General features: G+C 41.0%; 1 protein-coding gene across 5 annotated transcripts in view; it reads left to right on the top strand.

Moving 5' to 3' along the window:
* The window catches only part of KLHL29 (kelch like family member 29), a 399050-nt gene that overhangs the window by 48457 nt on the left and 325446 nt on the right, over positions 1-25147 (top strand). For 2 of the 5 annotated variants that reach the window (XM_083830792.1, XM_083830793.1), the window contains exon 2: positions 16358-16464. Coding sequence is in view for 3 of the 5 variants with exons in the window: in XM_083830791.1 (XP_083686917.1) it covers positions 15798-15843; positions 16358-16464 (153 nt within the window). In the remaining 2 variants the exon portion in view is untranslated. Of the gene's footprint in view, positions 1-5831; positions 15844-16357; positions 16465-25147 lie in introns of those variants that run through there. The other 3 variants (XM_083830791.1, XM_083830788.1, XM_083830789.1) reach the window with 3 other exon arrangements.

The following is a 25147-nucleotide window of genomic DNA, read 5'->3' as shown; positions in this document are numbered from 1 at the left end:
CTTTTTCTGGTGTTAATTCCTCCTTAATGTGCTCAAATTGCAGCCTGAATGCATTCTATTGCTTTGTCAGGTCTAATTCAGGGGCTTTAGACGTACTTTAAAACTCTTGTGGGTTTTCACCCCATTCTTGGTAGTCTATTCATCTCTGACACTTCCAGTTCCATGAAATACTGCCTTGAATTGATGAAATTAACTTTTCTTGATCCAAGAGATTAAATGTGGCTGTAAATTTTTAAGTAGAACCAGTTGCTGCTTTTCCCCATCAAAGAAAGTCTTGTGAACTTGAACGAGTAAGATTTAGGAAAAGTGTTCTCCTGGGGAAGCTGATTAGTTAATACTTAAATAATATCTTTTTCTTTGCTCTTCCCCTGCATCTCCAGACCTGAAACAACACAAATGCTTCCTAGATTAAAACAACAGTGAGTCCTTTTTATTGGACAAACATCACAAACAGTAGACCCTTTTTTTCCTCCACTAGAGTAATGGTACAGGCTTTCACAATTCCTTTAAACTTAAAGTAGGTCATAATACCCACCACTGCGTCCTCAAACTAGTATAAATCTTGGTTTCCAGAGTTTTAATTACAGTGGCTGCTCCCATTAGGTGGTCTTGTTTCATGGCAGGATGCTAGACAGCTCTCTTGCTCTAAGTCATTTATGTGGACTGCGGGTATGTCTGTCAAACCATAATGAGCAATGAAAGAATGAAGAATGTTAATTTAACTGATGCTGCTTTTGCTGTTAACGTAAGTACCACCAGCTGCACCTCATAAACATTGCTGTTTGCTTGCCTGAGTTTCGCTATTCAGCGAGACCCAGCTTGATTGATAGAGGCAGAATTAGAATGATGGCTTGCATGTCGCAGCTCTTCTGTAGCGCTACTTCTGTGAATGCTTTTTTTTGTTGCGAGAGACAGCTCCTAAATTTTAATTGCTTTTCAAACTAGCAAGTGCTGCTCGTGTCAAATGCTGATAATTGGTTTATGACATGGAGGTATTATAAATTAAGGAGAGGTCAGCGTAGATAATGTGCGTATTACCTGCTGGAGGAAAAATGGTTGGGGAGAAGTGACACTTGGGAGAACCTCGCCTTGGTGCGCGGGAGCTCGCAGTGCTCGAATGCGCCGCCTTAAACAATGGGCCCTGATAGGAAAGGACTGCCTGGAACAATAGCGGTGCTCCAAGTCACTTTATAATTAGAGAAATTACTGAATAATTCAGAACTCCGTGAATGGTTTTTGTTTTCCGGCCCATTAAGTGTTCATGTAAACCTTCAAAATAGAGCTGCATACCTCCTCTCACCTGTCAGCCGTCATGTGTGCTGAGCAAAAGCACGTTTTGTTCCTCGGGCATGTCGCTGGGATGGTGATTAACCCCGGGGATTTGACACAGGCCACTTGTGCTCCAGTGCCAGCTCATCCAGAAGCTTCTCTTCCCTTCCGGCCCTTGCTCCGCTGATTAATGGGCTCCTGTACCACCTAACATGAAGCTGCTTCTCATTGACATCCTGTCTAACACCTTCTTTGCCTTGCTCGTTTTTCGAAGCGTTCCTCCTTTCCAGCGTAGCTCCAGTCTCACTCTGTCCTGATATACCTGGTTATTTTAGATGTGACTTACTACATGTTTCTGTTCCTGCTCTGAGAGTATGTCAAGGTGAAATGCTCTAAATCAAAGTGACTGAAGTCTTAGGATTTAAATTATTTAGGATTTATTAAACAAGGAATATTCATTTAAGTAGCTGATTTATTTTTGCTCTGTATTGCATCTAATTTATGTCCATAATATTCTTCAGTTAGTAATAATTCAAATGTCTTGCAAGTGAATACTTTAAATCTATACAACTCTTTGTTAATCAATAATATACTCTTATCTCTGCATACTGCTAGGCTTTAAGACTCTGTATAAGTATAGTATACGTATAAGACTAAGTAATAAGAAATTTTTAAGAGCTACAATATTTAAAGTAGGTTACTTTTAAATGACAACAGGCCATACTTTGGATATTTTTCTGGGTACCTGTGACCAGTGTAGTTACTTGTTTTAATTAGGGTTACAGGAGATGCAAAGGGAGGCAGCACTAGTGGCTTGGAGCAGCAGAACCTGATGGCTGTGGCACAAGACCAGGGTCTGGTGCATGAGAGGGATGAGAATTGTGGTGCTCCCTGCTTTCTCACGTATGTCCCACCGACAAGCGATGTCTTACTCTGCCTCCTCTGATGGAGCCTTCGATGCTTTATGCAGGTTGGACTCTGCCTCTTCTGATGTCTTTGCTTTATGCAGGTTGGAGTGAGTTGGATCCCTAGAAGGATTTGGGTGCTGCTTTAGTTTCTGGATTGCAGAGCCGGATTGCAACCCAGCTACTTTTGGCTAGTGCAGTTCTGGCACATATGAGCACACAACGGTCTTGAAAGGTTTCAGGTCAGGTAGAGAAGAACCCACACAGAAGCAGCCATTAAATCATATCAACAGCATGGATGTAAGCTTGTAAAGCCTGCGAAAACTCTATCTTCCTTTGGTCACAATCTCCACTATAACCTGTGCATCTTTTAGGTTTTAAGAGTTTTTCACTTTTATAGATTTCAAGAAGAATTACATAAACACAAACTGGTAGTGTCCATGCGCTTAGGTACTGTAATGAGGCTTTTCCAAAAACACTTGTATGTACTTCTAGGGACCTAAACTGGTTATTTTATGTCCCCATGCCTTCAAGGCTATAAAGCCAGGCTGTAATATCTTTCTATCCCACTTGGTTGTCTGTTTCTAGCCTGTGACTGAGAAATTAACTTTTCTTGGTCTTATTTTCAGTGAATTGGTCCCAGTACAGAAAATAATCTCTGAACAACTGCTGGCTATGTTGAAACAAACAATCAAAAAAAGTAATTCTGTGCAGCCAATACTGAAAACTATGACTTCATGGGAAAGGATACAGAAGGAACAGATAGAACTAGTAGCACTTCAGCAGTTATGAAAGTGTATATGTAGGTATATACTTAAGCTTTATGATGTATAAATGTACAAGTGTGGTTGAATTGACCTCAGATGGCTAGGAGACTCTTTTTTTTTTAAATTTCAGGATGTTATCCTTTTGCTCATTACATTTTGAAAAGAATTCACGGATATCACTTAACTTTGTCTAAACCCTTATATTAAATTTAGGTTTTAATATTATGACTTTTTAAATTACATTTGAAATTATTATACTTTAATCCTATGAAACTGAGAACTATTTATTTTAATACAGCTTAGTATGAATTTGATTATGCTTGCTTACAGGCAAAATGCTTTCACTGGGTTATTCCTTAAGGAAGGAGGGAGAAATATTTTACTCCTGTAAGAGTATTTCCATTTTAGTGGACATCTAGAATTATTTCAGTTGTAGCCACTAAAAGCATTTCTGCCATAAATGGGAGTCATTGTAATGTGTCCAGTATTAGTAAACAAAATTCTCTTTACATTTCATATCATTTTTTAAAGCATGAAGCTTCCATTTGCTATCTGGTTCTTTTTGGTTACTTTTTTCTGCACTTCAATGTGTTGTGAGCAAACCGAAGAAAAGATATGCTGTATTCAGACACTGTTCCACTGGCAGAATTTGCAGCTTCAGCCTAAGCCCCATCCTCTACTGGGCTGATTCCCCACCTTCTTTCCATTCACGTCATTTGGCCATCACAAGATTTTGGGTGGATCTGGTGAAGCAAATCGATTCCTTAAACCATGTCAGCATGCAGCAGCTATCCCAGCACATCTGGAAGGGGTAAGAGACCAAGTGAGTTATGTGGAGGTGACACTTACCAACAGGAGTTTACTGAGTCTAGTTTCAGAAGAGACTGCTATAGTGGCAAAGTGGTATATGCAAGTATTTGGATATCTTTTTTCCTCTTTAGGGAGAGACTTTTTTCTTTAGAAGGAAGGAAAAACCTAAAGGCAGTAAGTCTGTATGGGTTTTGTTCACCTCCTGTTTATAGCTTGGATTTGAGAAAATGGTCATGGAGATACACCAGCCTTTCTGCTCTTCCTAAAACTTGTGGAACATCTGGACAAGAGGTAGTGTTATGTATCCACATGGAAGCTGTGAAGTCAGGGCCAAATGAGTAAAGCTCCCAACTTCTGTGATCTCCCTCATGAGTTTGTAACACCATTTCCTCTTCTTGCTGTCTGGCACTGGTGGAAATTCTGCCATAAACAGATTTACTGTAGTAAGTGTGCTTCAGTGGATTAAATATTCCATGTTTAAAATAGAATGGTTGGAGGAAGGGTTTTTTTTTAAACCTGAAGTAACAGGCTTCATTAGGTAAGCAATTGGCAAGTAATATTTTTCTTTTCAACAACTCCATTTACCCTGTGTTAATTTTGATCAGGATTCCAGGTAGACTCCTTAATGTACTACTAACCATTATTTTCTCACCTAGTTTGCTCAGTACTGACAGATAATAGATGATCCTATTACAAATAAATTTGACACTGCATCCATGAAAATGTGAAAATTGGAGTCTCTCATCATTATTTAAAATGTGTGCTCACTCACTCAAATGAGGTATAAGAGTCTACTTTGGAGATAAAGTAGGCCAGATTGCTGGAAAGGCTGCTTCAGTGTCACACAGGTTAATGTAGATGTATTATGTATTTATATAGCCTATAGGAGGATAACTTTTTAGCAAATGATTTGGACTGAACGTGCACTTGATCAGGACCCTCATTAATAACCCATGGCCGCACTGTTCTCGTAGTGAGAAGTTACCCTTGCAATCATAAAGATTAATTCTGGGGCTGTCTATTGTAGTTTGGGAGAAAGGATCCAAAGAAAGAGACAAGTCATGTGTTCAGCGCTGAACAGAGATCCATGCAGACTGAGCTGTAGCTTGGGATCCTGCACTGACGTTTTGATTAGGACTGCCTTTCCTTTCAGCCACAGTTCTGGAAATGGGGACAGACGTCTTTTCTCTGCAGGTGAGGGGGGTGTTGGTTTTTGTTACGGCGAGGTGATTTTTACTAAAGACAGTCAGCTACCCAGAAAATGAAGTGTCTGGAATGTGTGCTCACACCAGCAGCACCTCAGCGAGGGCCCTGTGCTGGACTGTGACCTCCATGCACCAGATACTTGAAACGAGCAACCTGTGGGCATCACCTCCTGCCTGAATTGAGGTAATGTAGTCAGAAGGTAGTAACTAATATGCTGTTGCACCTAGTAGGATTTGGTGCAAGGGAGGAGGGTGTGGTTACACAGGTGACAATGAACAATTTTATTTGTAACTTTATTTCCCCCTTTTAGTGGATGATCAGAGGTCAACACATTGGAAAGCGTTTGTACCATGGACACCTTCAGTTGACTTGTCTTGGCTCATCATAAAATTTCAGAGCTTACACTGGCCTTGCACATCTCTGAATCTGTGCCATTGCAGGTGCCACGTCGCACCATGAAACAATTTTGATAGGCCTTTTTCCTCAACATCATGTGCCCGTAGCATGACGTTGAGGTTGTGTAGCTCCTAAGGGAAATGGATGTGGTCTAGGACCAAAGAGTTGTCTGGGCTGGCTGTATGAAGGCAGTCAATGTTCTGAGGCTCTGCGCACCTCGAATACTGTGTTCAGTTTTGGGCCCCTCGCTACAAGAAGGACATGGAGGTGCTCAAGTGAGTCCAGAGAAGGGCAACGAAGCTGGTGAGGGGTCAGGAGAACAAGGCTTATGAGGAGCGGCTGAGGGAGCTGGGCTTCTTCAGCCTGGAGAAGAGGAGGCTCAGGGCCGACCTTATCGCGCTCTACAGGTACCTGAAAGGAGGCTGTAGTGAGGTGGGCATTGGTCTATTCTCCCACGTGCCTGGTGACAGGACAAGGGGGAATGGGCTAAAGTTGCGCCAGGGGAGGTTTAGGTTGGATGTTAGGAAGAACTTCTTTACTGAAAGGGTTGTTAGGCATTGGAATGGGCTGCCCAGGGAAGTGGTTGAGTCACCATCCCTGGAGGTCTTCAAAAGATGTTTGGATGTAGCCCTTAGTGATATGGTTTAGTGGAGGACTTGTTAGTGTTAGGTCAGAGGTCGGACTAGGTGATCTTGGAGGTCACTTCCAACCTGGATGATTCTGTGAATTGTGCATACAATGAACAAGGACCATAAAACCTCTTTTACATTGGGTAAGGAGAATTTACATGAAGGTGCTGATGGAATGGGGAGCTTGTTCCCTGGAAAGTGTATCACCAGAGAGCTGGAGCTGTGGAGGAGAAGGCTTTTCCACGAATCCTGACATCACCCTCGAGGTATGAGGATAAAGTCACTGAAGTAAATGGCAGCATTCCCAGAGCTGGAGTGTGTTTGTTGTATGTACTGCCTAAGTGAAGAAGTAGGTGTGCAATGGGCTTATTCAAAGCATTTGATGACAGGATGCAGGACACTGCCTGGGGCTGTAAGGCAAATAACAGTAGTCTTCTCCACGGGTGCTATCTGAGGGTTTTTAAATTAATGCCTTCCTGATTGCGCTGGTGCTGGTTTGTGAAACAAAAGCAAGCTCTCTGCTATCTATGTAGCTGCTGAATTCGGGCATGTTTTAGTCAGAGCTGTAAGCAATCGTGTCAAGGGAAGCACCGCAGTTCTTCGTGTGGAATATTCACGTCTCTTCACGTTTGGTCAAAGCACCGTGAAGACAGCAGTAACTTAATGACGTGAAATGACCAGTTCTCATGCCTCATTCAAAGTAGTTGTGGGATACTGTCCACCAAGCTTATCGATACAGCTTGCGAGCTGGGAAGAGCTGGAACTAGCACTGCTGTGGTGCCCCCGTGCATGCGACTGAAGTTACGTGATTGCCAGGAAAACACGAATCCTCTAGGGAAATGCTTTCCCTACACTCACCTGGCATGCTGGCGTTGAGGCTGTTGGAGTGATTCTGACCCTTCTCACAGAAGGTTAGCTCTTAGGCTACCCGCTGATGAAAGTTTCTCAGCACCATCTGTAAAGAGCCCAAACCCTCTATTTTTACGTAACTTAATTCTGAAATTAAATCTAGCAGCTCAATTTGAACAGCACGATCGCCTCACTCAACTGAATGAATTCTGTGATAGTCACACATGCTAAAATCACCAATTAACATCAGGAGAACAAATTCTTGCTGTGAAGGAATTACTTTTTTTCTAATTATTCTCATGGAATCAAAAGTTTGATTGACAGTAACCTGCTCACCTCCCACACTTCCTTTTCTGTCTTCACTTGCTTTTTTCCCTTTCACTAAAGGGGATCTTTTGTAACCGATCTGTTTATTCTGTTGTTTCTTTGGGGATGACAAATTAAGCTACAGATCTTTTTTTAGTGTTGTAACTGGGAGGTGGAAAGAGGAGATTAAGAGCTCCATCATGCCAGTGTGCTGCTGGCAGTCAGCTTTGGAAACTGGTTCATTGCTTTCAAAAAGTGGCCAAGATCTGTGCCTCAAAGGTGCAAGACTTTGAGTCTTGTCATCCTAATATTGATTCGGGGTATAATAAATGGGACCGCTGATAAAGGATTGAGCAAGAGAAATATAATTAGTGCCAATCAACATGAGCTTATAGAAAATAGATCCTGTCAAGCTAACCTGATGTCTATTAGGTGTTTTTTAACGTGTTTGCAGGTTTAGATGATAAGGATAAGATTTGCTTCTACAAGGCATTTGACTTGATAACACCATTTTGATTAAGAAGTTAGCACAAAATAATTTGATGTGACACATGTGAGTGGTGAAATTGAGCTTTCCCAACTTCAGCCTTTTAAAGTCGGTGTCTTGCTCTAACCTGGTTGTCCTAGGCTCCCTCTGAAGTCAGTGGAGAGGAGGAGCGAGGGCTATTGCTCCCCTCCTGAGTTGATGCGAGAGGAAGGTGAGCCTGTAGGACAAAACTCTTGCGTTGCCTTTTTCAGCAATCTTTGTGTACATCCATAGCAGAACTTCAGGGAGGCTGTACTAAATCTGGGTCTGACCCTACTGCTGATGCTCCTCCCAGAGTATTGTGTTGAGTTGTCTGCGTCTCAAGGAGCTTGGTGGTAGAAGAGTGATGGTGATGGCTTAGGGGTGGAAGAGCATGCCTTTAACCCATTGGGGTTTCTTGTTGGCACTCATTACCCAAGTGAAGAGAAGAACTGATTAACTTCTTTTACGTGGGAAACTTTAAGAAGGGAAGATTCTTCAGTCTGTTGAACAAAAATATAACAAGATTCATTGTCTAGAGATGAAAGCCAAGAAAATTCGTAATAAGAAAAAAACAGATTTTGACAGCGGGAATAATTAATTACTAAAACCTTTCACCAACTCCCCCAAGGCATCTCTAGAAATTTGGTAATCATGACAGGACTCTTATAATTTTCCTTCCTGAACAAGGCAAGAAATCGAGTCCTGTGCTTTATTTGCAAGAGGATCAGACTAAGCTCAAAAGAGGGCTGCTACGGTTATCTAGTCTGCAAATAGGGTTGGTCCTGCAAAAAGGATAGGGCTCCTCTGTTCTGTGGTCAACTTGTTCCGAAGTGGGTCAGAAAATTGAGGTTGTATTTAAGGAATCAGGTGACATCTGTATGTCCTCACAGCTCCTCTAAGTAGACACACATAGCTTTGAAAACCTTTGGGGGATACAAGGATGTTGCTGGCCATACCACACGGTAGCAGCATTACCACCCTGGCTGTATTTTTCCCTTTCCAGACTACTTTGCTCTTAAATATCGCATGAGGATGTTGCGTTCTCTTGGGGTATAGTCGTGTTGATTCAGATTGTAAGCGAAACTGTTCCTTTTGCCCTTTTGAGTACAGGCTGTTCTTTCTGAGCAATTGATATTGTGAGCTCCCTTCCCATTTTGCAGTATTAGACCCAACAGAATGAGCTTTTTGGTTTTTTCTTCCTCCCTGCTGTCGCTGGTACATTGTGAACCAAATGCGGTTCCTGTTGTCTGCTCAGTCTGTCTTTGCATTGTGTGAGGTTTCACATGAGCCACAGAAAATCCTGTTATTTCCTTGTAAGAGCAACTGTCCTGGCTGTTGTCCCTGTCTATTCCTGTCCTGGTCTCCAGGACCCCTCCTGTGTGACAGCATTCCTCCTGCGCTACAAAAAACACGATGCGTCTGTCTGCACATCACCTGCCATTGGTTGTGCTACCTGATTCATGAAAAAAAAACATCTGCATATGGCAAAACAACAGGTTTGTTCTGTTTCTACTCTTTCTGTTGATATTTTTTGGACAAATATCTGCAGGAGACCTTGAACCATGGAAAGTTGGTTCATGATGTCAAAGGAGTTGAGGCCTTTTTAGCCTAAAATGCTTCAGTGCTTTGAAGTGAAGCACTGGAATTGAGGAGATATGTTAGTCAACCTGTCCTAAAACTTCCAGCCTTTTAATTCCAATGCCTTCAAACCGTTTTAGAAAAAGGTATCTTTGCTAGTCTTTGCTTCAATAAGGAAATAAAAAATCTTTCAACACATGTTCTTTCCTATTACCTTCATCAAATCTCCAGCAAAGCCAGTGGACTTCAATGAATTGTGAAGAAGCCAACTCCACTTTAAGGAAATCTGCCCCTTTCACCAGGCTGTATGTATTTGTCTTCAAAGAAACCTCACTATTCAGGTGAACAGTTTTGAACTGCACGTTGCAGATACATTAGAACTCTGCATTCGTTTGAATAAGCAGCCTTTTCAGCAGTCTTTTTTACATGTGAATATTATGCACATCTCTTTTGAACTCCACGTATCTCAGTAGCTTTCCTTGAGCTTTTCCTGGGGAATAAAAATTAAATAAACTTAGAATGAGTAAGAAATTCATATTTGTATCATCACATTTATCTGGTTGAGTTTTGCTACAGAATACCACGTAAACTAATGTTGTCTAGATAATGAAGTAATGTGTTTGACATGGTTCAGGGTAGTGTAATACATACTTAGAGGACAGGATTTTAAAGCATCAACTGAAAGACATTGGACGAAAAAGATGAGACATGATAGGCTACTGATGCTGGATGTCCGATCTTCCAGCTATATAAACCTGTGCGTGTTATTAAGCTCTGATATCTATATATCTTGCAGCATTTCCAAGTATTTTTGAAAAAAAAAGTGAGTCTCTGTAAAGTATCTTGGCAAACTTTGCCATAATTGCTCATTGCATTTGAGTTTGCAAAAATAGCTTTGTTTATGATCTGATATTTTTAATAGCATATTTCACTGTTTCCATTTAAACTTCGAAGTGACATCTTTGTTTTTCCCTTTTAAAGAGCAGCATAATCCAGATGCCTGTCAAGAGTTGTTGATGTAGCATTTTATGAGTAATCCTTCTGTTTGAGTTTTTTTGTTTTGTCAGAAACATTTGCCAAGCTCTTATAAAGCTCCCCATGAATATTATTGATGTATACTTCCTTTTAAAGAAGTGATTATCCATGCAGGCATGCAAACCGAACAGTTCTAAAGCACAAATGTTTTCTCAAAAGCTACGTAATGTCATAGGAGGAGTTAATTCCTCTCTGTAATCGAACAGAGGGGTACCAAGCTCAAACCGTGTTCCTCTTCCATTTAGCCAGCTGAACTCTTTGCTGAAGCACAGGTCAGCGTTCTAGTTTTTGGAGACTTTTTCAGGAGTATTACACCGAATAACCTTGGGGTTGCTGTCAGTCTGTCTAAATCTTTGAAGAGATGTTAATAGTTGCTGGCCTGCTTTCAGAGAGATGAGTGTGACTGTGAGGAACTAAAAGTAAAACATACCAAGTAGTCTTAGGAATTCAGCAATTATCATTGCAAACCCAGAGCTGCTAGACAGTAAACCCAACGATGCTCTCGTTCGGTGCCACTACGAAATAATTTTATATAAAAACTTGCACATTAAGCATATACAGACATCCTCCCCTCCGGTCACCTTTCTCAGGTGACGACTCAGTCTCAGTGGCACTGCATTAATTCTTTCAGACCATGATGAGAACAGGCAGTTCTTCTCCTTTGCTTTTCCTGAGCACTTCAGGATCCTCTCAGCTTGCAGATCTTCTGGGGTCTCCAGACATGGCAGGGTTTTAGCCTGCAGATTAGTAGTTGTCTGGTAGGAAAAAGAGATTTGTAAATTATGCAATAAATGATAGATCAGGGTCAAAGGATCTTCATGTGGGCATCGCTGTGCAGAGCTGTCAACCTTTCCCATAAGGTTGATGAGGTCAAGTGGAGTTTTAAAGGTTTAGCATCATCCTTCAGTTCCATCCCTGTATTATTACTTTTTGCCCGTCCCAGCCTGTAATGCTTGGCTGTGGCTGTGCATAACTTCAGAGCCTATGTAGCTTCTAGTGGGATCCATAATTGTTCCCTTTCTAGACCACTTTCTCAGTTTGTGGCAACAGAAGAGGTCATAGCAGGTAGTAGGGAGATTTTCCTTGGTACAGCTGGAATAGCTAAAATACAGTAAAGATGCTGGGACTGCACAGCCGGTAGTCCTCAGCCCGTGCAGTATTGAGAGCTTTAGGAATGCCAGCCTGTCCCTCCCTCCATGCCTGTCGTAATTCCCAGTTGTACTATGGCTGAGAAAGGCAACTTTTTTGTTGTTCTGCCAGATACACTGCTTATAAGAACCCTTCTTTTACTGCTTATAAAACCACTTAGGCTCCCTATTAAGTGTTTGTTTATATGGGAGTCTTTTTTTTTTCCCCCTATTTGCTTTCCTTTGCCTTCCTTATTTGCAAAAAGTGTTTGCTCCAGCTGTGCCTCCCCCAAGTGTTTTTTCCCTTACGTTGCCCCTGCCCAAAGCTGTGGTGTGTGGTATAGGGGCAGGTGTCTGCTGTACATCACAGCTTGTAAAGGGCATTTCTAAAGCACTTGCTGCTTCACAGTTGATCTGTAGCTTGTCTGCACGGGCAGGCTTTTGTGGAAGCCTTTTGCATAAAACCTTTTCTGAGTAATTAACCTAAAACAACTGTCTCCGTGTCCTTGGTTTTATCCTTCCTCTCCAAATACTCTCCTGACTGTCACAGCTGGGTGCTGCACAGTGCATGGCACTGCTGAGATCAGTGCCTTGGGTCCCTGCCGCAGGCTGCAGCACGAACTCTGTATCGGGGAGCTCTGAAACAGGCCCCGAGGATTTCTGGGCTGCTCCCTGCTTTCCAGGACTCTGCACAATGTAGAACAGCAAAACGTAAGTCACTGCCTACTCAGAGACCAGCTTCAACCTATTTTCTTTACTCTTTGTCTTCCTTCCCAAATAAGCTCACTGCTTCAGGAAGGAAAACTTCCTTCAACCCTTAATCTTGCTAGTCGTTGCTCAACACCTTTGGCTTTGTTCTAAAGATACAGCCTTCCACTCTGCTTTTCCCTGCGTTTTGGAAGCTGTTCAACTTCCTCCTGGCAAGTGCAGTCGTATTGCGGTAGACAAGTGGTTGCTAATGCTCTCCTGCTTTCTTCTTGTATTTCCTTCTTGTTTTCTAGTTCTGCGGGTGCTGCACAAAGTAAGGCAGATCTCCCGATGGCTGGTCCTGTTTGGCCCAGGAAAGCAATGGTTTTCCACAGCTCTTGTTACAGTACCGAGTTGTTCAATATTGTTCCTTGTTCCTCAACTTGCTTTAGATCATGAGGTTATTGTTTTAAGTCTGTATACACTTCGCACACCTTGTGCAGCTCTTGGTAGATGAGCTGGTCTGTGTTACTGCCCTTGGAGCTCTGAAAGATGGTTTTGCTGCATTAATTTTTTTTTGACTTGACATCATGTGAAAAAATTCTCTCCCTTACCATTCCTTGGTGTTTGGAGACTTCTTTTCTAATATACTTCTTAAAGAGGAAGCAAGGTAGGCTTTCCGTTATCTGTGTGCTATCGCTATAGCTCATCATTTGCTGGGGCAGAATCATTGTATTTTACCCATCCCAGAAGAGCTGATATTTGGGGGAATCCCAGTGATACACTTTCTTTCTGCAAAAGATCCAGACCTGCTCTTAACTACCCTAGCATCTCTGCTTATTGCGTTTCTTCGTGAAGAAGCTTGGGTTGATGAGGTAGGTGAGTTCACACCAACTTCTTAGATTGCATTTTATCTGGATGTAGCCTCCTGAAAACTCTACCCCAAGCAAAGAGTTGCTAACTTCATGGAAGTTGCTACAATGATGGAATGTCTAAAGCCGATGTCTGGTTTCCAGTATATTGCTTCAGGTCTTTTTAATTTAGAAGCTTAGGTACTGTACAGGATATATGACTTATCTGTTTTGAGGCTGTTAGGTTCCTAAAGGAGAGACTGGCCTTTGCGAGATACCTTCAGCTTCATAAAGTATTGATATAGGGAAGCGAGTCTCTACCTTCAAAGACAGTGAACTATGATTAGAGAGGGCAACTCTTGGTTTTAGATGCTTAAAGCTTCTTGCTTTATTTCTGCATTTTCCAGTTTCAGTGTTTTATTCTAGTGGTTCTGATTTGTCTGCCAGGAGTTACTCTCCTCCCTCCCCCTCAACGTGAACTGCAGTTAAGTTTCGATAATACCAAAATCCTTTCCTACAACACCCAAGCTTTCTTAAAGAAGGGCAAAGAAGCCACCCAAAGCCTTGTAAATGTAAATTGCAGTATGTTAAGCTGTAAAGACCATTAATTCTTTGTGTTGTCCCAAGTAACAATTTTGACTCCTCTTTGGAACTGTGTGTCCATGAGGAAGGAAACAGATTCTGAACTTCATCCTGCCTTGTGTACCATTTTCACGGTGATGGATTATTGCTTTTCTTGTTCCTTTTTTTCCTTCTGATCTTCCTTTCTTCAAATATCCCGTATCCAACTGTGAGGTGTGCTTTGCTTTCCCCTATGGCACTACTATCTAGAGTCTGCAGTAACTCTTTGTAGATGTTCTTCATGTCTTTCATTTCTGAGGTGGGGAAAGAAAAAGGTTTCCTTCCTGTAAAACTGCTATTGGTCTATTAGGTTAGTCCTCTTCCCTATCAGAAACCCATTTCATATTTTTTTTATTGCTGTGAAAGGCTCTTCTTTGGTTCTACAAGGTCTGTGCTTGCCCTTGAACGAGAATCCCGAGATGGGTTTGAGAAGTGGATGTTTCCCAAAGGAGAGCTTCCAGTGCAGCCTTGGCCTGGTGTTGCCCTTGGAGATGATGGGGTAACTGTGATACGATGATTCACTATGCAAAGGAGAAATGACTCCCTTGAGTTTTTTCTGTCCTTTCCGTAAACTTCACCATGAAAACAGCGCTCTGTGAAAAACAGAAAAACAAACCCAACCAAAAAAAAAAGCTTCTATTTTTGCTCGAGCCTTTTTAGGCAGTTCATGATAAATTCTTTAGGCATGTCGCAAAAGTCAGGAATACTCAGTTGAAATGTCTCCGCAATGCATCTGAGAAGCATTATATAAATGAATAGACCAGCTCTTTGAGAAGCCTTAACTCCAAAATGAGTCAAACCTTGTAAACAAAGCAGGCTAACGAGGAGAACGTAGCACTGCATGACAGAAGATGGGAATGGAGGGGGATAATGCAAACTAGACACTTCTCTATCTGCGCTGTCCCCAGGCCTTTCATGTGCTCGTTACTTTATTGTCTTGCTTTTCAAGAAACTAACCTGCAGCTGGCTAGTACTTGTGGAGGGATCTGTTTTTTTCCTGCACAAAACAAGAACTAAATTGTAAATGGTTTGTCTGTTTGCTCTGAGATGTCTTTTGGGTTGTCAGCTGGCCCTACTCCCATCACTTTGTACTCTTTGTAATGGTATGATATTCTTTCTTTTTCCCCCCTTCCCGTTTGTACTTCTTGCATTGCAGTCAGCTCTCATTACAGGTCATTGCAACGTGATTTGATCAGCTCATCAAGCCAAAGTTGCTTTATGTTTCATTTACAGAATTCTACTGGAGTCTATTGGTTGTGTTAAACTCTCCTAAAGTAATATATCCATGGCCCAATGGAGCTTATGGCTTGACAGACCCACTGAGTGACCTTGGATTCATTATATGGTTCTTCCACGTGCTTCTGTTTCCTGGTAATTTACCATCCTCACCTTTTGGACCATCACAGAAGCATCTAGGTTGGAAGAGACCTCCAAGATCACCTAGTCCAACCTCTGACCTAACACTAACCAGTCCTCCACTAAACCATATCACTAAGGGCTACATCTAAACGTCTTTTAAAGACCTCCAGGGATGGTGACTCAGCCACTTCCCTGGGCAGCCCATTCCAATGCCTAACAACCCCTTCAGTAAAGAAGTTCTTCCTGATATCCAACCTAAACCTCCCCTGGCGCAACTTTAGCCCATTCCCCCTTGTCCTGTCACCAGGCACGTGGGAGAACAGACCAGCCCGTACCTTGCTACAGCCTCCTTTAAGGTACCTGTAGAGTGCAATAAGGTCTCCCCTGAGCCTCCTCTTCTCCAGGCTGAATGGTTTTCTTTTAAACTTGGTCAGGCTATTTAAATGTAGCAAGAGTCATACAGATATTCTGTAATAATATGGTAGCATGACAGGGAGATATCTTCCAAGAGGTTTTGAGTGGTAAGCTTACTACGGCTTGCAGGTGGGATTGCTCTACTAACTCAAAATATTATAACTACAAAAAACATTAAGTTTACATAAAATGAGATTTACATAAAATGAAAGAAGCTTAAGCTGAGGTGATGGGAGAGAAACCCGGTTGCTTTGTTCAAGGGGAGCGCGCTGTGAACTTAAAAATTAATTTATATCAAGTCATTTACTCATCTGCATTTCTCTTGTCACTGTAAGAATCTTCTTTGTAGAGGCTGAAACTCCAGTGCTAAAAATGTGAAATCAATAGGTACTGTTATATCCACTTAAAAAAAATATATTGTATTGATTTGCAGATAATAACAGCAGTTCATTCTTGCAGGATTACATTCCACTTCCTGTCATGGAGATTACTCCCTTATATATTAAATCTGAGATGGAGAACATAGGTATAAAACTGCTTTACTTTAATGAATAGTCATTTTAGTCTGGGCACTAAAATGAGATATTTCTTTAAATTTATCTCTAGGGATTATTTTTATTTCCTGGGCAAACCCTGTGTTACCAAAGACGCTATTAAACTTCTAAATAATCTTGCCTTGCCTAATTCTTGCAAGTGCTTGAACTTGTCGTCTCTTTGATAGCAACTAATTAAGCAAAATATCATGCTCTTTCTGGTCTCCTCCACATCCTTGATCAGAGGGTTAACACCGTGTTATCTCGGGTATTAGATGCTCTTTGCTAAACCCTAAGAATCTACCAGCATCCAACTCCCCATGCTTCGTAACAGAGTTCTGTCACCTTCAGAGGATTAAATTCTTCGTGCCGATCATGGTGGCATGTATCATTTCCCATTGTGCAGCTATTTTTTTCTTATGCTGTGGCTCGTTTAAAGGCTGTTCTTATTAAGCATAGGTGACTTCATCTTTGTGTGTTAAAATAATTCTTCTCTGCTCTTTCTAGGTAATCTGGCTTCTCAGAAACCTCCTGCTAAATGCAAGGGTTTGCTGTCCTGTTTACTGACTGTTACACGTGAGGCTGATTTTGATACAGATTCTGGATATCATAGGGTAAGTGTGCAGTTACCTGTTTTTTGTGTTTTTTTCTTTAATGCTCTTGTCCACTTAACACAAACGTAGTTTGGGTTATGCGTTCCCTGACTGCAGCAAATCCCTGTCAGAACATTTGCAACCGACCATCTGTGTTACACTTGGAAAAATAATGTAGTAAGATGAATGCAAGTGCTGTAAACCTGATAAAAGGTATTTGAATTGGGTTGTACATCTCCTAGAGGGAGCAAAGCTTGTCTCTGCAGACTTGCAAGTCTATATCTTACAAAACTGCAAAAAGCTGTAAGCCACTTATTCAAGTGTAATGATCATTTTGAGTTTTAAGTTATAAAACTTGCATCTTTGTGTTACAAATGAAACATTGTTTATAACACAATTACAATCTTGCAGACTTCACAAATATGTGTCAGAAGGCAGAATCACCTCTCTGGACCTGCTGGTTGTACTCTTGCTAATGCAGTCCACGATGGATGCATTTGCTCTTTGTTGCACGGGTGTATTTCTGGCTCAAGTTCGATGTGTTATCTGCCAAGACCACTAAGTCCTTTTTTCTCCTAATTTGAATCTGTTTAATTTTTCTCACACTGTTGTGCAATTCTAGTGCTTGCTGTTCCCTCGGTAGATTCTTTGCTGAACACCTCAGCATCCCCAGCATCTTGGTCGTAACCTTTCTGTCAGCCTGTTCCCACAAATAGGTTTGTATTACGTGTTGGGAACTATTTTCATGGATGTATTTCACTGCAAGTCTAGCTTACAGATTTCAGTGTAGCCTTGATAATTTAAAAATGTTTTTCAATTCCTATCATTAGTATGTTCATGGTAAAACAGGAAATTTTGTGTATGCTTGGGTGTATACAAGTATGTATAAGAAAGTATATTTAATCTTTTTCTCTGTGCTGCCAATACAAAATCATAAATAGTTTATATAATAATAGAAAAATGAAATTGTTGCTTGAAGTTGAGCCTGAATTTTGAATAAGGCTTCTATTTTATGTTCCTTCTTTGTTTGTCCCTGCATGTGTATGCAATGCTGTAAATTGCAGATACCAACAACTGTAATTGTATTGCAGTTGTAGTAAAATCAAACATTCTCTAAACAACCTTTTTTTAGTAGCCCTCATAATGAATAAAGTGTTATTTTTTTCCCATGTTTTAATTGTGTATGTGTTGGGAAATATGCCAGGGAACGGATGCTTAGGAATCCTGCCCCAGCCTTGACACACAGTTCAGATGGCCCTTGGGGAAGCGCGATGTGCTCCAGCAGGCTTTGCTGCCTAGCTTGTTCATAATGGTCTACAGAAAGGACCAGGAGAGCATCAGTAGTTTGGTGCTCAGATCATAACTAATGACTTTGGCTGGGGTGGCTGAAGCGCACGTGCAAGTTTCTTTGTTTATATTGACTGAAGAGGAGAGGAAAAAGCATTGAGCAGGCAGGTGGAGCAAAGAGGGTTTAACGCGTTGAGTTGGGGGAAGATGGTTGAATGGAAAATAGGTATGAGAAACAGAGAGGGGAAAAAAAAATGTATGGGAAAGAGGATGAAGACTTTAACTTGCAACCTAGCATTTTGTTTTTAATTTAGAGAAATGTTGTCCTACTGATGAAGTAGTAATACTAGAGCAACTCATACAGTGATGAGTGACAGTTTAATTCATTTTCCGTGGTGGGGAATGTCTAGCAAATCTGGCTCGTGATATGTTGCAGCATCGCATAGTTCAAATCAATATAAAATGCTGAGGATAGTCTTAGGCTGAATATCAACATATTGTATAATTATTCTGTTAGATTACGGTAGTCCTCTGGGTGTTTCTGGTACAATGTCTGTGATCTAGTTAAGGGAGGAAACAAAGAAACAAGCAAACAAAAATGTTCTCTTTATTGGAGCTATTTACCACAAATAGCAGTTGTGTGTATTTGGAAATGATGCATCAGTTTTGTCCAGGCTACCTCATCAAGGCTTCTGCTACAAATTGAGAAGGTGTTTGAAGGAGGCTTGGATTTTAGGATGAATTTTTGTCCATTTCTAAAAGCGAGCTGCCTGTAGGAGGCACATGCTTGTCTGTCATACCCGTTTGGGGACATTCCTAGCTCAGCTCAGTCTCCCTTAAAACAAATTTTAACTTCTTCTGAAGAGCACAGAAGGTATTTGTGTATGTTGGCCATAACCCTCTATATCTTGATGATCACATGCTGTTGCAATTTTGGTGTTCTAACTAGGTAAGTACTTAACCTCTGTTTTTTCTGGTTCAAACTAAATCAGCTTTCACCATATGCAGCACCTCCTATGAAAGTGCGGGTGGAGAGGAATTTGAAATGAAAGGAAGTAGCGAGCTGTTACCGCGATGCAGTTATTTTAACAACAGTGGGTCTCAGCGCGGCAGCCTGAATGCTTTTCTGAGTATTTCTTACAAGGAGCGTGGGTCAGAAAAGGTATGTAAACTCAAAGCAAGACCTCAAATGACCACACGCGTTTAGGTGCTTGAACAGAATGATTGTGTTTTGCTTTTCATTTTTTGTAACATTAGGTGGGTTAAAGCAAAGATTGCAGTTTGTTCCATTCCAGGAGAGAGCAAGCTGAACGAAGTAGTTGTTGTTCATGGAAGTCCAGGGTCATACTTCTTGTATGAATTTGTGATAAGCTTTGGGATGAAGCAAAGAAACCAAGGAATAACCTCGCTTGTATTTGGTATGATATTCATAGAATAATCTAGTTAGGGAAGGACCTCATGAGGTCATCTCAGCCAACCTCCTGCTCAAAACAGGGCAACTACAGGGTAGAGCTGTTTTTTCAGGCCTGTGGCTGTGTCCAGGCAACTCCTGAATAACTTTGAGGATGGAGACTCAGCAGCCTCCCTGTTCAGCCTGTGCCAGATGTACTCACTCTGATCTTTTACTTCCTTGCATCTAACGAGACTTTTCCCTTGCTGCAACTTGGACCTGTTGCCTGTCCTTTTACTGGCTGACCCTGAGAAAAGTGCCTATCTTGTGTGTTCCAGACCACTAACTATTCACTAAATCATTAAAAATTGGAAATCTGAGTTTATAAAGAGCTCAGACAACGTTTGTCAAGCACCTATGAATAGGAAATCTTTTATTTTTGTTTGTGCTTGAGTCCATTTAACACTTGTATTGGAGTATTCTTTTTAATGTGGCTCTCATTTTGCTGCCCTGTTGGTGTCAGTGAGCAAGGTGGAGTAGGAGGTGGGCAATGTTAATACTAACATCTCTGTAGGTGCTGACGCAAAAATACCTGTGTTCCCTTCTGTCTATAGATGATGCATGTCAGGACGTGATTTACTCACGGAGCTTGGAGTTCAGTTAGGTTTCTGTTCTTATCTCTGCCACAGCCACCTTTTGCAATATTTGTGCCTCAGCTTCCGTATCATTAAAATGGAGATTACATACTCTTATTCACGAGAGTGCTGTGAATTCTACAGTAGCTGTTAAATGCTTTTGGTTCCTTGGGAGCAAACTGCTATAAAATAGGCAAAAAATATGTATGTTTATAGTATAAAATACATGCTTGTAGTTATACAGGGATATGTTAACTCTCTACTCTTAGTAGGTTGCTTTTAAACCAAAGAAATAGACTTTTGTAATGTGTTGTGTTACCATACAAATAAGATGCTTTTATCCAAATTACTTGTTGGAAATTGAAGGAGACATGCACAAGGGTTGCTAGGATGCCCTCATTTTTCACGTTCAAGATTCGGAAGTAGAAACAAAGCTTAGAAACTTGTACTTCTTTTAAATATTAAGTCCTTTCATAGAAGCAGTTAAATACTTTTTTGTCATCTCTAATAATAATGAGTTTTTGGTGCCGGTATGAGCAATAATTGCGAATGGCAAAAAGTTATCAGAGCAGTGTTGCTCAGATTGCAGATTTTATTAATCGTAAAAGAGATTATTCACCTTGAAAGGCTATTTTATAAGTGCTCATTTACATGAAAGCTTACTACCTAATTTATTTTGCTTAAAAAAAAACTTCAAATTTTGTTCTCTCCTTCAAAATCTTGATTATTTCATTCTTCCCACCCAGTTTGCTATAATGTCACCTGTGTTCCTTACTTATCAAAGAGACTAATTTCATCTTTACCCCTTCTCTCTCACAAATGTATATGCTTTTTCTTGCATTTATTCCATGCTTCTTTCCTGCATTCATTTCTTCCCCAATTTGACAAAATGTTGATCTTCTAGGAATGACTTGTGAGGTAGATGTGGTGTTTGGCCCTTTACATGGCTCTGACCTAATGAGGTGTTGGGATTTGCAGATGTAATTAAATTTTCATCCATTTTCTCCCACTTCCTTTAAATTGTTTTCAACATGAGCCTCGATTTAAGTAAAGAAATTGAGCATGTTCTTTGCTGTAGGAACACAATTAGTCGATGAGACTGCCCTGTGAGCTTAAAGCAGGGTACATACTTAAGTACCTCTTTAATTGGGGCATTGGATGGTAAATTCTTCAGGGTATGGGTATGGCCTTTGCATGTTTATGCTAAAGACTTCGTACACAGAGCATTGCTATGGCATGAATATTCAACAGCTGCCTGCCACTTATTTCTTATGCTGAAATATTAATGGCGGCAGTGATTCTGCACCTGATCCTGCAGAGACCAGGTGCATGTAAGCCATCCTGTTGGTGATACTGTGCGTGCACCCCAGCCGTTTTTGCAGGATTGTGCCTTTCTGGACCATGCTGAACACCAAAGACTTCCACTAATGCAGCTGGATCTGCAGCTGCTGTTGCTAAAATGATGATGCTGCCATGTGGAAGGCAGGAAGCATGGGCTGTGCTCCTGGCTGTGCCACCAGGTCGTCGTTTCAGCCTGTGGAAGGACATTAACTCCAAGGGGGGAATAAAGCTACTACTCGGCGTAGCAAAAGCAATTTCAGACACACAGATAGAGAAGTACTTTACTATAATGCCCATCGTGACAAAGCTCTCTTCAAACTTTGCAGGTACCAAATTGAGATCCTTCAGCTGGCATTTTCATCACTCAGCCTTTTTCAGGATCAGATTGCAGACAGCTCGGTGGCAAAACACATTCAGAAGTGCAGGATTCCTGCACTCTGCTATGCTCTGGGCTGTGACTTTAAAATACAATTTCACAATTTTTATTGCAGGCTTCTGAGTCTATTTTCTAAACTAATATTTAAAGTAGGCCCCCACCAATTCTGGTCTCAAAGTTAGATGTTTAATCTACAGTGTATTTCAACACAAAATTATGCAGGCTAAAGTGAAGATTGGTATGGTAGCGAAGCAGATTCTTCTGTTTCATGTATATTTGAAAGCTGAGAAAGCTTCTGCTGAAGCCAGACGACACAGGCTTGTCAAATTGTTCACGAACGAAAAGATGGAATTAATTTGCAGTATCTCATTTGCCATCTTGAGTTTTGTCATGAATTTCCCCTACTAGTCAGCCTGAAATGCCAAATGAAAAAGTGTTTCAGTGAGAGATAATATAATATATTAAGAAAATGTTATTGATCGCAGTGTGCTTTTACTGGAAGATGACTTTTTCTGACCGGAACACAAGGGATTTTGCCTTGTTATGGTAGGAAAATGTATTGTAATATGCAAACAGGATTATTGTTAAGGTCAGAGCAACTTTGTTTTTACATTCCACTTCCTCTGGAAGCAAGCTTCTCCACAGCAACACTGTCTGCTGGGCTAGGAAAAAGAACCATTTCAGTCTGTAACTTTTTTAAAAAAGGTTACAGCAAGTATTAGCTTCTCGAAGGAAGGAAATGAATGCTGCTCCCCACATCCCCAAAGGTCAGAACTTGCAATTCAATAGTCATTCTGTAAGCATATTTTTTTTCTGATGGTAGACTGTTTTGTGGTTATTCTTTGTGTGTTGTTTTTTTAATGGTGGTTGGTCAGAATCAATTAACCCACGTTTTCTTGTTATGCCTGTATTAATATGCATGTGTTATAGGCAGAAAAAGTTGCACGCTTTGGTTTAGAGAGGCTTCCACACACAAGGACTACGAGGCACTTAACTTTTATGGGGGAAGATTAACCAAGTGGAAGTGCCTGTGTTGCTCACAGACAGCTTATGTGGGTATATGAGCATGATTACTCTACAAAGCGTGAGGACATAAATTTGTGATGGGCTGCCCGGTACATGCAACTTAGAACAAGGACGTTTTTACACATGCTTGATTTAAAGAGGCCTTCCACTGGATAAACAGGGGCTCAAAGCCATTGATGTCCCTGCTTGCAGTGAGGTTGCTTTCTGCTGAAGGGCTCAAAATTTACCCCCCAAAATAAAAGTGTCTTTAATATGATACTTCTTGAAGGTATTTCAAGCTATTTCTAATGAAACTTGCCCAAAACATATTCTGCAAAACTTAACTCTTTACCAAATCTTGTCTTTGTGTGATTTAGGTAGTAGTATTATGAGCCATGATAATTTAGACTGGAAACACAAAGGCATTTCAAGTAAAGCCCTGCAAATCCAAGAATATTGTATTTTCTGTTTGTTTTCTTTTTGTCCCGCTCTACTTCCAGCACATCCCTCCAGTGGTTTTCTGTCTTTGTTGCAATAAATCTCCACTTCAGTGAATTTGAAGATATAAACCTGACTGCAAAAATTCGTATCTGGTACAGTAGCTGGTTACTAACCCACTCAAAGATTTCCACATGGCAAAAAGATTTCTTCACTGTGACCAGCCATTTCCTACACAGGCAAAGCAGTGGGGCTAAAATTGTCATCAACTGTCATTGTATCCTGAAATGTAATTATATTCCTCTGCTCCGTTCTCTAATTCAGTCTGGACAACAAGAAGTTGTTGGTATAAATCACAGGAACAGATCTTAGTTGTGTGAAAGACTCACTTTCATCGTCCCCTTCTGCAGACTTTTCTTCTAGCCATGTGCAGGAGAGAGACCACTTGTGTTGCTAAAGCAAGTAGGTGATATTAAGAGTTGAAAGTTTTAGATTCTGGCTTTTAGGGGAGTAAAATAAGAAAGCAAGTACTTAATTTTTTTCTCCTCTTTAGCTGCTAGAATTTGGTACAGTTTATTTAGCACAACAAACATGACTTAACGTTCAAGTGTAGCAAAGGTTGCGGAGGAATATCATTAGACTTCCTACAATAGTAGTTCTATCATCTTTACTTCTTAGGGTGTTTAAAAATATACCAAAAAAACCCCTCTGTTTTTCCTCCAGTGCTTAAAGAGGAGACGAGTTACTACCATCGCTTCCCTTCCGAGTCCCCGTGGGACTTTAGTTTAAGGCAGCTTGGCTCCTAGGATCAAGTCGGCTAGCTCGGATGTCTGCCCTGCAGGAGTTGCTCTCCTAAAGATGCGTTATGCTGCCACATATTTTCCTACTGCTTGGCAGGAAAACGATGCTCAGCTTCTGTGATTCTGAGTCTTCCCTGGATGTGCCAGAGCTCACCCCAGTCACAAAACGTTTCTTGTGCAGGAGCAAGTCTCCAAAATGCAGCAGCAGATTGACACGGCTGCTGTCGCGTCCCCGTCAGCTGCCTTCGGTAAAGCAAGGTAGAGTTTCAGCACGTGTATCCAAACAACTCTGGCAACGCAGCTGTTCAGCATTTCCTCACAACCTTTTGTGAGTAGCTCTCCAGAACTCTGTTCAAAATACCGCTGGAATCAGCTAAATGCGGCTAGCCCTGTGGATGAACTTTAGTACTTGGTTTGATGTGCCTGAAAAGATGAATTATTTAAACGTAAATCCATTTAGTTTTCATGTTCCCTATCCTCATGAACTGAGAGATGAGGGGGAAGAGGAGAGAGGAAAAAAAAAGAAACCCTGTGGGAGAACAGTTTGTGCTGCTTAAATCATAGCCAAGTTGTTTTATTTGTTTTTGAGATAGTTCTTGGTGGGTACTGAAAACACAGGGAAGGTATCTGTCACTTTTACTGCGTTTCGCACCAAGCGTGGAAATTTAGCGGTAAGCAGAAAAGAAGGCAATCTATAAAATCTCTTTGTAGAAGAGATTGATACAATGGCACCAAAGACATCTCTTAATCTATGTGTCTAATTGTAATGCGGTAAAGAACGCACACTAGTAGGCAGAGATACTGAGCAAAAACACTTCTGCTGAATGCATACGATGACACAAAGATGCGGTTCTTCAAGAGCGCAAAAGGCTTTCCAATTTTTTTTTTTTTACTGCTTATAGGAGTTTTTTAAAAAGCCTTTTGCACAGATAAATTGAAAGATGCAGAATACCTAATCTCTGCCGGCAGTCGAGTTGTAGGAAGATCACGGCCAGATTTGAATCTCGCCTTGCTCAGCCGTGAGCTGCTTTACATCCCCGTGAAAGGCAAATCTACGCAGGCTGGATTTGAATAATGGAGTTGCCGTTAATGTCTAACATAAAAAGATGATTGGTTCTATACTTGATTTACGGGAAGCAAGAAGTGGTGAAGTATACAGTACACGAGGGGATATTTATGCTGCTAATGCTTAAAACACAGCCGAATGTACTGCACGCTGTAACCATTTCAAATGGCAAAAACAAAGGTGTGTGTATGGCAGTAAATCCTGTTATTCTGATATTAGAATGGCCCCAGATCAGGATCTAACTGTGCAGTCTCTTCAACATGCAGAGCAAGTCTGATAAGCCACTATTTAGTTACTGCCTGTTACAGGATTATCGGCTTTGAATCAAAGAAAATAATTTCAAATATGTTAGGATTTAGGATATAT

This window comes from Anser anser (genome assembly GCF_964211835.1).
Source record: "Anser anser genome assembly, chromosome: 3".
Taxonomy (NCBI): Eukaryota; Metazoa; Chordata; class Aves; order Anseriformes; family Anatidae; genus Anser; species Anser anser.
This window is presented reverse-complemented; position numbering and strand designations above follow the sequence as displayed.